Genomic DNA, 15,866 nt, shown 5'->3' with positions numbered 1-15,866 from the left:
TTTTTTTTTTTTAACATCTTTGATAACCATTTAATATGTGGTTAATTGTACAAAGCGTGTAAATATAAGCATTAACAACTGGCTGTTTCTTCTGAATCGTAACACATTTTATGAAAGTTTAAACTTGAAAACTAATGTTTTTATGATATGAATAACTGTTGTTAATAACCAATAACTGCTGTTTGTAACCAATCCAATTTTTTTTATATTGATGTGGGTTGTTAACACATAAATAATTCATTTCTTCGATGCTGCTTTTGTGGACAAAAGAATCAGGAATCCTTTAAGACACAGATGGTCAGATCAGAAAAAGTGCAGGACTTCCCAAGCAAAAACGAATCTGATTTTACTGCATCAATAAGGCAGGAACACAATTTGGCCTTAGACCTGCCTTCTCCAGGAGAGGAAAAGGCTGCTCAAGAGTATCGGTCCCCAATTGAAAAAGAATCTTATAAGGAGTCCAATAGGTCTCCCAGTGACAGACAATTATCACCAGAACAGTTAAAACATGAGGATCTATCACATGATTATTCACCAACATCACACTCATTTACAAAGTCAGTTAGTTCTGATGATGTTGTGCAAGATGTGTCAGAGAAATTTGAGAAAGAAGACAAAGAAATTGTGAGCTCAATGACAAAGAAACAACCTGGTGAGAAAAGAATCCAAATAGATTTTGAGAATGAGAATTTTAATAGAGAGACTACCAATTTGAGATCTGAATATAGTGAAAGTGCATGGTCTGTTGATTATTCTGAAGATACCTCTGTTAGTTGCTCTAGAGAAGACAGAACTGTGTCTATTGTTAGTTCAGAGCCACATTCTGCTGATGGCCGCTCTGAGTCAACGGTTGAGGATGTTGAAGATCAGTCAACACTTGAGGATGTTGAAGATATTCCTCAATTTGAATCAGAAGGCGATGGCCAGGATCATAAATTTAGTAAGATAAACCTTAAAGATCAATCTGATTTTGCTTCAGTGACAAAAGTAGAGGAAGATGCCCCCAAGGATTTTAGCCCATGTTGGCAAAAAGACTTTTTGAAAAAAGGAAAAGCTGTTGAGGAGGAGATTACAGTTAAACAGCAGTCAATTGATGAAAGTATTAGTGCAGCATTCCGTCCAACTCCCTTGTCTAGCCCAGAAGATGAGGCTTCAATTAACAGGCTTGGTTCTGGAAAAGCAGAATTATTTGTGGATGAAAGCAAAGTGGTGTTAGAGGATGCTGAAGTGAAAGAGCCCTATCCTATGTCTTTTTCTAGGCCTAATGTTGGTAAACTGAAAGCACTATTTGAACCCAAATTGGAAGACGTTGATCGTTCTGGCAAGAAAATTAAACCTAAGTTACCAAAGGTAAAAAAATTGGATTCTGTTTCAACTCGACAAATTAATCCAACTGTTGCTGCTAGGAAATCCTTTGCTAATGATGATGTTGAAAGTGCTTCAAAAGTTTTGTTAAGCTCAACAGAAGAAACAGTCTTGGATGAGGTTTTAATCAGTAGAAAAGAGGAAGAGATAAAAGCAGATACAAAAGAGTTGACACCACAACAAGTTGATGGGAAACAAATGGAAGTAGTTACACATGTTATGATGCCCCAGCAAGACACAATTGATGATTATAGGAATTTGGTTTCTTCTACCTCAAAACCAACATCCTTAGACAAAGATGTAGACACAGTTGCTGCTCCAATAGATAGTTGCAAAGAAACAGAAGTTAGAGGTTCTGAAAATGCTCAGGCTGAAAATATTGGAAGCTCAATTGTTTATAAGCAAAGTCTAGTTAAAGAGGCTTGTACATTTGAAGAGCAAATGATTGCCTCTAAACCTGAGGAGGCATCACCAAAAAGTCCATTAGTTGATATGAGAAAAAGACATGTTATTGAAGAGTCTATCATTGCAAAGCAAAGCTCAGTTGATGAAAATGTTAATTCTGTTTTTCGTGCTGGCCCAATGGCTCTCTCTAGCCCAGAAGATAAAATAGATATTGCAAGTTCAGCTTCTGCAGAAGTCACTGATGTTAAAAATCAAGACTACTCTGTTGGAACTGATGATGGTATGACTATAAAAGGGGAGGACATTCCTCATAAAGAGATTGAGCCAGAGCAGAAAACTCAGGATGATATTCAGGCTACAAAAGATATTCTGACTAACAAACGAATTTCAACTGAAAAAATAGAATATTCAGAAACTACTATTGTAAGGTCGGATTTTCAGGCTACTTCAGATTTTAAATGTGATTCTGATGAGCGAATTTCTACTCAAACGATTGAAAATTCTGAAATTCCTTTAATGACAAAGACCAAAGAAAGTGCCATCAGTTCCAATGTAGGCTTTGAAGAAAGACAGGAAACAAAATCTAGTGATAGTAAAGAAGTTGAGCTTGCAATTCTATCCCCTGAAGCATATGAAGGCCAAAGAACAGATCAGTCTGAAGAATCTATCTGCACAGTTGGAGAAACCAGCAAAGTTCAAACAACAACAGAACACTTTTTAGTGGCGTCACAAACTAATATTTCCAAGTTTTCTCATAAATCTATTTCTGAAAGTGATGTAAGAACCTTTGAAAGTGATATTACCTCAGATAGTTTTAAAGAGAATGTTGCTAAGTCTAATATTAATATCAAGAAGGAAAGCTTCATTGAGAGTTCCATGACAGATGACGATGGAAATATATTGCCAATCATGAAGCATGTCTCTGAATCAGTCGATCATGAAGTTAGAGATACAGATGAATGTGTGACACAGACTATCACAAAAATTGGTATTGAAAATAGTGACCTAGAACTGCAGCTGGAATCAGTGGAAGGTGACAATTCTGATGTAGCTACTGATAGAACTTCCATTAAAGATGAGCACCCTTCCATAGATGACCAGGCTGTTGATATAAAAGAACCTATTATCAATATGGTTTCTCAGGCACAAGATGAATTGCCTAATCAGGATTTAGAACAGTACCCCGAGTCAGTGGAAGTTGATAGTGCTGTATACGAGGAAATAAAAAAAAGTGAGGATGATGCTAAAATTGATGTTGATGAAACTGTTGAAAAACTTGAATATCCAGAATCTAAAGAGATTCATGATGTGACTATTGTAAAGAAGGTTGATGCTACAGTTGTTGAGAAAGAGTTTTTGGAATTTGAAAAAGATGAATATGCTGAGTCTGAAGAGGCTAATGTTTTTACTGTTGAAAGTGATGTTGATGCCTCAGCTAATGAAGAAGAATTTTTGGAATCTGAGAAGGATCGGTATCCTAAAGAGATTGATGATATATCTGCTGAAAAGGAGTTTGATGCTGTAGGTGTTGAAGAAGAGTTTATACAATCTGAGTGGGATCAATATCCAGAATCTGAGGGGATAGATGGTGTAACTGGTGTAAAGGAGATTCATACTGCAGTTGAGAAAGAAGATTTTGTGGTTGTTGATGTAGTTGTTAAAGAAGGGTTCATGAAATCTGAGGATGATCAACATCCAGAATCAGGAGGAAAGGTTGATGATGTAGCAGTTGATAAAGAAATTGATGCTAAATTTGTGTTCATGGAATCTGAACAAGATCAGTATCCAGAATGTGAAGAGGTTGAGGATGTAACTGTTGAAAAAGAGGTTGATGTTGCAGTTGAAGAGCAGTTCATGAAATATGAGGATGATCAATATCCAGAATCAGGAGAGGTTGATAATGTAACAGTTGAACAAGAAAGTGCTACATTTGTTGAACAAGTGTTTGTGGAATCAGAACAAGATCAATATCCAGAAACAGAAGAGATTAAGAGTGTAACTGTTGAAAAAGAGGTTGATGATGCAGTTGTTGAAAAAGAGTTCATGGAATCTGAGGATGATCTATATCCTGAATCAAGTCATGTTGATAATGTCACAGTTAAAAAAGAGGTTGATGCTAAAGCTGTTGAACAGCTGTTAGTGGATGTAACTATTGAAAAGGAGGTTGATGATGAAGTGGGGTTCATGAAATTTGAGGATGATCAATGTCCAGAATCAGGAGCGGTTGATGATGTAACAGTTAAAAAAGAAATGCATGCTACATCTGTTAAACAGGTGTTTGTGGAATCTGAACAAGATCATTATCCAGAATGTGAAGAGGTTATAGATGTAACGGTTGAAAAAGAGGTTGATGCTGCAGTTGTTGAAGAAGAATTATTGAAATCTAAGGATGATCAACATCTAGAATCATCAGAGGTTGATGATATAACAGGTGAAAAAGAAATTGATGCTACAACTTTTGAACAAGTTTTTGTTGAATCTGAGCAAGATCAATATCCAGAAAGTGCACAGGTTGAGGATGTAACTGTTGAAAGAACTGCAGCTGTTGAAGAAGAATTATTGAAATATGAGGATCATAAACATCTAGGATCAGGAGAGGTTGATGATATAACAGATGAAAATGAAATTGATGCTACATTTGTCGAGCAGGTGTTAGTGGAATCTGAACAAAATCAGTATCCTGCATGTGAAGACATTGTGGATGTAACTGTTGAAAAGGAGGTTGTTGACGAAGAAGAGTTCATAAAATGTGAGGATATCCCATACTGAAGCATTAGTGAATCTCTCTGCTATAATGCAGGATCAAAGTGAGGAAGTTCACTTATCAGATATAGAAAGCTTAACTAGTGAGCATGAGTTAGCTGATGAAGTGATAGATGCACCAAAAATAGGAGTTTGTGATGAACTCCCTAACCCTGCCATTGACCAACATCCTGGCCATGTTGAACCTTTTGATGATGGTGATGAATTACTTCAAGTAGATGAATGTCATGAAAAGGGGAAAAAGGTATCTGTTGATATTGATCTGTCTCTTATACACATCTAGATGTGTATAAGAGACAGGAGTCGGGGGATGTTGATGTAACAGTTGGAAAAGAAATTGATGCTACATCTGTTGAACAAGTGTCTGTGGAATCTGAACAAGATCAATATCCAGAATCAGTAGAGGTTGACAGTGTAACTTTTGAAAAGGAGGTTAATAATGCAGTTGTTGAAGAGTTAATGAAATCCGAGGATGATCAGTATCCAGAATCTGGAGAGCTTGATGATGAAACAGTTGAAAAGGAGGTTGATGCTACATCTGTTGAACATGTGTTTGTGGAATCTGAACAAGATGCTGTCTCTTATACACATCTGCTACATTTGTCGAACAGGTGTTAGTGGAATCTGACCAAAATCAGTATCCTGCATGTGAAGACATTGTGGATGTAACTGTTGAAAAGGAGGTTGTTGACGAAGAAGAGTTCATAAAATGTGAGGATATTCAATATCCGGAATTAGAAGAGGCTGATGATGTAACAGTTGAAAAAGAAATTGATGCTACATCTGTTAAACAGGTGTTTGTGGAATCTGAACAAGATCATTATCCAGAGTGTGAAGAGGTTATGGATGTAACGGTTGAAAAGGAGGTTGATGCTGCAGTTGTTGAAGAAGAATTATTGAAATCTAAGGATGATCAACATCTAGAATCATCAGAGGTTGATGATATAGCAGGTAAACAAGAAATTGATGCTACAACTGTTGAACAAGTTTTTGTTGAATCTGAGCAAGATCAATATCCAGAAAGTGAAGAGGTTAAGAATGTAACTGTTGAAAGGAAGGTTGATGCTGCAGCTGTTGAAGAAGAATTAATGAAATGTAAGGATCATAAACATCTAGAATCAGGAGAGGTTGATGATATAACAGATGAAAAAGAAAGTGTTGAACAGCTGTTAGTGGAATCTGAACAAGATCAGTATCCTGCATGTGAAGACATTGTGGACGTAACTGTTGAAAAAGAGGTTGTTGACGAAGAAGAGTTCATAAAATGTGAGGATATTCAATATCCGGAATCAGAAGAGACTGATGATGTAACAGTTGAAAAAGAAATTGATGCTACATCTGTTAAACAGGTGTTTGTGGAATCTGAACAAGATGATTATCCAGAATGTGAAGAGGTTAAGGATGTAACGGTTGAAAAGGAGGTTGATGCTGCAGTTGATGAAGAAGAATTATTTAAATCTAAGGATGATCCACATCTAGAATCAGGAGAGGATGATAATATAACAGGTGAAAAAGAAATTGATGCTACATCTGTTGAAAAGGTGTTTGTGGAATCTGAACAAGATCATTATCCAGAATGTGAAGAGGTTATGGATGTAACAGGTGAAAAGGAGGTTGATGCTGCAGTTGTTGAAGAAGAATTATTGAAATCTAAGGATTATCAACATCTAGAATCATCAGAGGTTGATGATATAGCAGGTAAACAAGAAATTGATGCTACAACTGTTGAACAAGTTTTTGTTGAATCTGAGCAAGATCAATATCCAGAAAGTGAAGAGGTTGAGAATGTAACTGTTGAAAGGAAGATTGATGCTGCAGCTGTTGAAGAAGAATTAATGAAATGTAAGGATCATAAACATCTAGAATCAGGAGAGGTTGATGATATAACAGATGAAAAAGAAAGGGATGCTACATCTGTTGAACAGCTGTTAGTGGAATTTGAACAAGATCAGTATCCTGCATGTGAAGACATTGTGGACGTAACTGTTGAAAAGGAGGTTGTTGGCGAAGAAGAGTTCATTAAATGTGCGGATATTCAATATCCGGAATCAGAAGAGGCTGATGATGTAACAGTTGAAAAAGAAATTGATGCTACATCTGTTAAACAGGTGTTTGTGGAATCTGAACAAGATGATTATCCAGAATGTGAAGAGGTTAAGAATGTAACAGTTGAAAAGGAGGTTGATGATGCAGTTGTTGAAGAAGAATTATTGAAATCTAAGGATGATCAACATCTAGAATCAGGAGAGGATGATAATATAACAGGTGAAAAAGAAATTGATGGTACATCTGCTGAACAGGTGTTTGTGGAATCTGAACAAGATCAATATCCAGAATGTAAAGAGGTTGCAGATGCAACTGTTGAAAAGGAGCTTGATGCTGCAGCTGTTGAAGAAGAGTTCATGAAATTTGATGATCAATATCCAGAATCAGAAGAAATTGATGGTACATCTGTTGAACAAGTGTTTATGGAATCTAAACAAGATCAATATCCAGAATGTAAAGAGGTTGAGAGTGTAACTATTGAAAAGGAGGTTGATGCTATAGTTGTTGTAGAAGAGTTTATGAAATCAGAGGATGATCAATATCCAGAATCAGAAGAGGTTGATGTAACAGTTAAACAAGAAATTGATGCTACATCTGTTGAACAAGTGTTTGTGGAATCTGAACAAGAGCAATATCCAGAATTAGATGAGATTGATAGTGTAACTGTTGAAAAGGAGGTTGATGATGCAGTTGTTGAAGAGGAGTTCGTGAAATCTGAGGATGATAAATATCCAGAGTCAGGGGATGTTGATGATGTAACAGATGGAAAAGAAATTGATGCTACATCTGTTGAACAAGTGTCTGTGGAATCTGAACAAGATCAATATCCAGAATCAGTAGAGGTTGACAGTGTAACTTTTGAAAAGGAGGTTAATAATGCAGTTGTTGAAGAGTTAATGAAATCCGAGGATGATCAGTATCCAGAATCTGGAGAGCTTGATGATGAAACAGTTGAAAAGGAGGTTGATGCTACATCTGTTGAACATGTGTTTGTGGAATCTGAACAAGATGAGTATCTAGAATGTGAAGATGTTGAGGATGAAATTGCCAAAAAAGAGGTTGTTGGTGCAGCTGTTGAAGAGAATTTAGATTCTAAGAAAGATCAGTATCCTGAAGAAGTTGATTATGTAGTGGTAGAAAAAGAGGAGGCTGCTGTAGATGTTCAAGAGGAATTTGTTGAATCTGAAAATCAGTATCATGAGAATGAAGAGGTTGAAAATGTAAGCGGTGAGATTAATGCTCTAATTGGTGTTGAAAAAGAATCTGACAAAGTTGATGACAGAATTTTTGAAGAGGAGCATAAAGCTGTATCATTTGAAGACGATGTTGAGAAATCTAATAATGAACAATATCTTAACTCTGAAGAAGTTGGTTTTGTAGCTGTTGAAAAGGAAGTTGAAGCTGTAGTAGTTGAAGAAGAGGTTGTTGAAAATAACAAGATAGTTGAACAAAAACCAGAGGATGAATTAGTGACAGAGAGTGTTATTGAAGCTGTTTGTCAGGATGAAGTTGATTTGCCAAATCTTGAGGATAAACAATACCCAGACACAGTTAAGAGAGAAGATCAAATTTTTGAGCAAGAGGAAAGTGGTATTAAAGTGGGGATGAATGATACTGTTGATGCTGAAATTTTGATAACTAAGGATGAAATTGAAAAAGAGCAGATGATAGAAAATGTAAGTGAAAAAGGAGTGCCAGATTTTGAACACATTTCCCAAGAGAAGACAACAAGAATTTCAGACTTTGCTAAGTGTTTGGAGACCTTTTCAGATGATGACACTCATGAATATGAGGCTAATGAAGGACAGACGTATGTTTTAGATGAAGTGGTTATTGAAGATGTCACTGAGCAAAGAATTGAGACTGTGAAAGTTATAAACACTGACTACATAGAAGATAACAATGAGAGTAATGCTGTTTCCCATACTGAAGCATTAGTGAATCTCTCTGCTATAATGCAGGATCAAAGTGAGGAAGTTCACTTATCAGATATAGAAAGCTTATCTAGTGAGCATGAGTTAGCTAATGAAGTGATAGATGCACCAAAAATAGGAGTTTGTGATGAACTCCCTAACCCTGCCATTGACCAACATCCTGGCCATGTTGAACCTTTTGATGATGGTGATGAATTACTTCAAGTAGATGAATGTCATGAAAAGGGGAAAAAGGTATCTGTTGATATTGATAGCTTAACTAGTGAGCATGAGTTAGTCGATGAAGTGATAGATGCACCAAAAATAGAACTCGGTGATGAACTTTCTAACCCTGCCATTGACCAACATCCTAGCCATGTTAAACCTTGTGATGGTGGTGGTGAATTATTTGAAGTAGACGAATGTCGTGAAGAGGTGAAATCAGCTGATCAGGATTTGATTGGTGTTGAGGTCAAGATTCAGACATTAAAAACAATTTCAGTTGACACAGAATCAAAAACACTAAGTGATGTACAGCTTACACAGTCTGATGATACATCAACAGTTAGCACAACAGAGAGTAGGTCTGAAGCAGTTAGCTCTTTGAGTATCGAACAACTGACTTTCCAAAGTTTAAATGAAAATGATAATGAATCTGAAAAAGAGATGAAACACCAAAAATATACATGCGAAATATCTCACACAGAAGAATATGAGAAATCTGTTGATATTGGTGAAACAATATCTACTCATACTGATGGGTCCACATCCTACAGAGAGGAATTAGACAGTCAAAGTATTAAGCCCCAATCTCAAGAAAAGGTTGACGACTTTCACATGGAAGTTGATGATACCCAGAAAGAGATTGATGAGGCTCAGGGGGATGTTGACATGTCTCATATGGAAGTTTCTAAGTCTTTTTCTGATCAACTGGATGTGTCAGAGGATTTCTCCACAGATGTTGTTGAGAGCTTTTCTGAGGTATGAAAAATGACTGTGTCTATATCCCCTGGTTTTTTTTTGTGAAGATGTCTTTACCTTGATAATTGTTGTCACTGTGATTTGTACACTCCTGTCTTGTTCTTTAGATCCAAATAATGAATCACTTCTAAATTATATATTTATTTTTTATGCAGTTAATTTTGCAATTATGTATTTATATTTTTTTAGGTTTAGAAACCACTGTTGCATTATATCTGCTTTTAATCACCATAAAGCAGCAATAGCTAGTTCAGCCTTTTGTTTACTTTGTGTTTTAGGATATTTGTTGTACCATTTTATCACACTACAGCCAGCCTTGCTTTAAGCGAAAATAGTTCAAAAACTAACATTTAGAAATATGTAGTATAGTATTCCAATTTATGTACAATCCATCCAATATTTTCTTTAATTTTTTTTTTCTTTTTATTTACACTGAACCATGCACATTTGCTTTTATTTGCAGAAGTTAATAGAAGAGATATTTCATGTAAGAAACACTTTGCTGTTTAAAATTGTTTGCATGAAATTTGTGTTGTTGACAAACTAACAGATTATTGATACTAAATGTTTTTTCCCAAGATTGCCAATAATCCTCTTTAGACCAGGCAATTAATTACAGTCTGAATTTTGAAATTATTTACTTAATTTTGATTTTAATGTAGTTTTATTGATAAATTTACCTTGAAAGGTTTTGGGACTTTTAAAGAAGTGGTGCTTGAATAGCTTATAAGGAATACCCAAGAACTCCAGAATCATATGAGAAAAATTATTTGATTGTTACTGTAAATAATTAGTTAATTATCATAATCTACAAGTTGTCATTTGAGTTTAGTAGTAATTTAGAGTATGTATTTTTATATTGTAAAACACAGCTTTTCACTAGATTCAATGTAGGAAGCAACTGTAGTAGAAGTCACCAGGCAATGTTGCTTCTTGTTTTTAGCACAAACCAAAAATGAAAAGAATACATTAAAACAAAAAGGTTGTATATTAATTACATTATCTTTTTATTTTAGGATGCCCAACGAGAGTATATGACTTGGAGAGAAACACAGGTTGGTAATGTAATAAGCAAAAAACAATTTTAACTATAAACTTCTAACAATGTAATAGTTGGTTAGCCGATTAGATATTCATTGTTTAACATACGTAAAGTAATTTTTAGTCACTTTAAGAATTGTTTATATCCAGTAGTAACATTTAAATTTACATGTATATTTATGTGTTAGTACATTTAATTAATTTCTGAGCATGTTGTAAAGTTGCATGTTAATTTTTGACATATTTTAATGAACATTTTAACTCGAGCAACTTACTAAGTAGTAACATTTATCAACTGTTAAATTTTGTTCAATTGTAGAGCAATTTTGGATAACCATTATCAAAGCATGTTAGCTTTTGTACAGCGATTAGAATTCCATGGCTTTGCATCCAATATGTTTCTTGTTTTTTCCCTATCATGTGGTCCATTTAGGTTAAGATTGAAAGTAGTATTGACAAAGGTAATATCAGCTTGGAACAGTCAGAAGAAACAGAGGTATGTTAGTTAATAAACTTACTTTTTTTAAAAAACTTATTGAATGAATAGTAATGATTTGTAGAAAATTTTCAACATGTTCATGTTCAGTAAGCCTGATATACGTAAACATTTATTTCATTCATAAAAAACTAAATCAATCGTTTCATTTCTATGACGTTATTCATACTAATACCATTCATATTCATACACATATTTAATCATACTGTAAAATTGGTAATTTTTGCGTGTGTAAATTTTTGCGGTTTGCTACCCTATCACCATATTCACGCATTGTTATTTACGCGAATTTCAATTTTTTTATCTACCGTATATTTCCGATGTATAAGCCGCACCTGTGTATAAGCAGCACCTATTTTTAAGCTCCAAATCATTCCCAAAATGTTTTTAATTATTTTGAAACATTGACATTATTTACAAATGTTCAATAAAGATATTTCAACTTTATCCACCCGATTATTAAACAACAAACAACTGAAATGTGTGTATAGTCCTGGCTATCTGCAATGAAACAATGTATTGTTCTTGCTAGGGAATTCCCCATTTCTCAATAGACTGTCATGATGTATTAATTTTCAACAATCAGTTTAGTTTAAGTTTAATGAAATCTAATACAATAAAATACTTTGTGAGTATATTTATCTATCATTCAATCAATCATTCTATTATTATAGTGACTAATAACAGCCAGTATTGAGCTAAAAATATTGGTATGTAATTCTAGGCCTAAGTCATTACTACTCAAGCCACTCTGCGAGCATGCAACAGGATGCACTACGTTTTGTAAACAAACCGAGAAATACCATGCGATACAAAGTTTATGTATGGACAGATGACGTGTGCTTTTCTACCATTAAATTCAAGTAAAAAATATTACAAACTCGTGCTTTTATAGCACAAATTAAGTTTTTATCTAAATACCGCTGCATAGCGCAGTACATTCTTTCTATAACGGTACTAGCCAACGGGAAACAGACGTCGTACAGCATTTTTCAACCAGTTCACCACCAACCATGTGTGTTTTGTTGCGACATTCGTGAAGCTGCTCACGTGACCTCGAGAACCGAAAAATTGTTTGTTTTGATCGAAGCAGGTTCAAACAGAAACGTGTTTAAAACATTGTTTATGAATGAACGTAATATGAAAATAATTACAGTATCTAGCCTACCCGAGCCCTACCTGAGCCCTACCTATGATGACTTAGACTTGAGCCATGGTGTTGCTTGTGTTTACAGTATGTTGAAGAGTTTTAATTTTCGCGCGAATGTATTTATGCGATGTTTTTATTTTCACGGTTGCTCCTTTGTACCCGAAAAGCACGAAAATTAATGTACCACGAAAATTACCACTTTCACAGTATTTGAAAAGTAATTTTATAAAAATTGAGTTTTTAACAAATTTACATTTTATTGATTTCTTGTGACATAGCCTGGCTGTGTCTTGGCTTTTGTAAATTTGATTACTGTTAGAATAATAACAACATCTAATTTTTCCCCTTTAGATACATGAGAAGGACTACACTACAACAGGTGATTGTAAAGAAGAGATACAAATGGAAGAAAATGCAGGTGTTACAGAAGAAGGTTTAGAACCTTGGCATGACTCGAGTGAAAGTGATACTGACAGAAATAACCAAAGTACACAAGAAGAACATCAAAACGATGTGTCAGGATCGCCAACAACTCCAGAAATCATAGAACTCACTGACAAATCGACCCACATTTTCCCAGAGCTTGAGTGTCTGAAAATGTATGATGTATACCAGCCTCCAACCCCTGTGGAGGATTTAGCATCAGAAAGTGATAAAAGAGAGAGCTTTGATGTTCAGACAAGTCATATGAAGCTAACACAAGAGGAAGTCACAATTATAGAGGGAGAATATAGTGTTGAATATCCGGAGGATGCAACATTGGAAAAAGTTTCAGACGAAGGTGATGACTCTTTTCGTACTTGTTCATCCACATTGGGATTAAAGGAATTTATCAGCAGCACTCAGAATGTTGGGGCAATATCTGATTTGGATGACCAAGAGGAATCCTCATTAGCAGAAATTACATCAGAGTTAGAGCATGATGATGACATGCCATGTGATAGAAAAATTGAGATCCAAAAAGACATTCAACCTTCAGAAGAGCAACATCCATTAATACACAAGACTAATGAAGACCTAGTTAAAGATCAAGAAACAGATGAGCATGAACTATCACTTGAGAGAACTGAGAATGAGATAGGATGTGGTCTGGATGAAGTATTAGAAAAACAGCCAGATCAACAGGAACCATTGTTTAATTCCCCTAAATATTCACCAGCCACAGAAGTTAGATCAACAATACTTCAAGGGAATGAGACAACATGTGTTCAAGGTGGAGAAGGTAATATCCTCGTTACTGATGTACATTCCTATGAGCATGAACCATCAGTTGATGCTTCTGTAGATGCATCAGTAACAGAAATGACATCAACAATGCCTCAGGAGTTTGATACGAAATGTTATCAAGATGCAGAAGAGCAAGAGCTATTCGTTGATTCTCCTGAGGTCCCACCAGTTATAGAGATGGCATCATCGGTGCTGCAGGGAGATGAGTCAACATGCGATCAGGATACACAATATAAAACCCAGATATCTGAGGAATATCCATGTGATGCTGCTGAAGACCCACTAGTTGCAGAATTAAAACCAATAGTAAAACAAAACAAAGAGACAGCATCAGCATTGCCACAGGTGGATGATACTTTATGTGATCAAGGAGAAGTTAAAATTTTAGTTTCAGAATTTGAAGATCCAGATAAGCAAGAGCAAACAGAAGAGACCACTAAATACACACCAGTCACATTAAATGTGCTACAAGGGGAAGAGACAACATGTGATCAAAATACAGGTGCTACAGTCAAGGTATCAGAACATCAAGAAATGAAAGAACAAGACTCAGGAAGTATTGAGGCATCAGCATTAACAGAAATTACATCAACAATGATTAAAGGTAGTGATGAGGAAAAAGAGGAGGCTTACCAGATTGAACCATCAGTTAGTCAACAGCAAGATGTGTGGAAGGTTAAGGAGGAATCTCAATTTGAATGTGATATTGTCACTAATGTAGAAGTCAAAGAATATGCATCTGATAAGGATTATACTTCAGAATTGTTGGAGAAAGACATTGCTTCAGAATTGTCTGAGATGGATAGTGACAGACATGAGGTAAACCCAACTGAAGGTACTTGTATTGAAGTTGGAACAGAGTTTGACATGCACACAGAAACCAAAGAAATCAACATACCAACATCATCCAATATTCAGGATCAGGCAGTTGATGTACAGTTAACACCAAGTCCTCCTGCAGACTTAGAAATAGCAGATGAAATTAACTCATCTAAAGATCCTGAAACTCCAGAAATTTCAGAATTGCCAGACACTCCAGAAACATTTGGTGACAGTAGTAACACCGAAGGTGAAAGTCCTCTTGTACTGTCTGGAAATTGGCCAAAGTTTTCTCAAGATTCCACCCGACAACCAGTACAGCAAATACATGTCCTTACAGAATCATTATCTGCTGTTAGTAGCATTGAAATATCAATGGAATCATCTGAAAAAACAAAAGAATTCTTTAATGGCCCAACAGAACAAGATTATTATGATCAGTCCTTGGCTGAACCATCCAGGAATCAAGTAGAGGCTGTTGAAGAAAGTGCAGGAGCTGAACCCATTTTGAGCGAACAAGAAGCACATTTATTCTTGCATCGAGATGACCCAGAGAAAGTTGAGGATAAATTTTGTGAAGCCGATCATTTAACAGGACCTCCTGAAGTAGAATTTGAAGGGCTCTCACACCTTGATGAACCAAAAGATGACATTGACACTTGTGATACTCATCATTTGCCGGAAACACCTGGTCCTGTTTCAACAACTGACAGTGATAATAAAGTTGAAGATAAGCAAGAAGATGAAACTGACTATTCACACTACAATGTTCAGGTAAGACTAACCTCTGAAGAAATAACATCTGCATGTGGTTTTACTAACTCAGAATGCATGCCAGCAGTATATGCAGATTCGGGAGAGACGAAACTTGGAGAAGTTGTCATCTTACAAAGTCAAAGTGAATCTTCAAGCTTTGTTGAAAGTATTACCACCACTGATAATGAGCAAACACTAAGGACCGCTGAACTCGCTTCTTCATCATTTAATCGGCAGACACAGTTTTCAATTGAAACTGAGCAAAGTTTGTCATCAACTTCTGTAAAAAAGTCACATGAATCCAGCTGTATTGAAATAAAAAAAGAATCACAAGAACAGACATCAGTAGAAAATACATGTCATTCAAGAGAGTTGGAATCAGGGACAGAAATTGTTGGTGCCGTTGGAGGTTCAGAACTGACTTCCCCAGAAACACCAGATGCAATTCTAACTAGAGATCTTACGCATGTCAGGAGAAAACACAGAGACCTACATGCTTACAATGAATCCGAGGGTCGTATCAGCAGTTTCTATTCCTTCAACACCGTCTCTCAGACATCCAAAAGTGTGAAATCTAGCAAGAAATCAAAAGCAAGTTCCTCTAAAAGTGTTTCTAGTCTGAAACGAGCAGTTTCTTTGCAAGAAACCACAACACCTTCATCCTCCACAAATTCCAAAGGGAGTCGTAAAGTTTACAAGAGGTCTATCAGCGAGAGAGTGCGCTCAATAGATGATTCACCTATGCAGGAGGTATTTCAATGCCAAAGATTCAAACCTTTTGTATCGGTGTTGTCTGGTGAAAGTCTTCTTTCTTTTCTTCATATTCTCATTATCTTTTACATTTAACAATGTATTGTCTTAGCTTTTTAGATTTAATGCTTCTTTAACTATCTCTTTTCAACTT

General features: G+C 35.7%; 1 protein-coding gene across 41 annotated transcripts in view; it reads left to right on the top strand.

Moving 5' to 3' along the window:
- Positions 1 to 15,866, top strand: part of LOC117121821 (ankyrin-3-like) — a 136,233-nt gene that overhangs the window by 102,690 nt on the left and 17,677 nt on the right. For 32 of the 41 annotated variants that reach the window (XM_033267152.1, XM_033267186.1, XM_033267167.1 and 29 more), the window contains 4 exons: positions 9,937 to 9,960; positions 10,490 to 10,528; positions 10,948 to 11,010; positions 12,512 to 15,712. In XM_033267152.1, coding sequence (XP_033123043.1) covers positions 9,937 to 9,960; positions 10,490 to 10,528; positions 10,948 to 11,010; positions 12,512 to 15,712 — 3,327 coding nt within the window. Of the gene's footprint in view, positions 1 to 270; positions 3,951 to 9,936; positions 9,961 to 10,489; positions 10,529 to 10,947; positions 11,011 to 12,511; positions 15,713 to 15,866 lie in introns of all 41 variants that reach the window. The other 9 variants (XM_033267182.1, XM_033267180.1, XM_033267185.1 and 6 more) reach the window with 7 other exon arrangements.

The sequence above is a fragment of the Anneissia japonica genome, unplaced genomic scaffold (genome assembly GCF_011630105.1).
Source record: "Anneissia japonica isolate Jap-2015-1 unplaced genomic scaffold, ASM1163010v1 scaffold2392_len1475705_cov187, whole genome shotgun sequence".
NCBI classification, from domain to species: domain Eukaryota; kingdom Metazoa; phylum Echinodermata; class Crinoidea; order Comatulida; family Comatulidae; genus Anneissia; species Anneissia japonica.
Note: the sequence above shows the minus strand (reverse complement) of the source record. Positions and strands in the feature narration are given on the sequence as shown.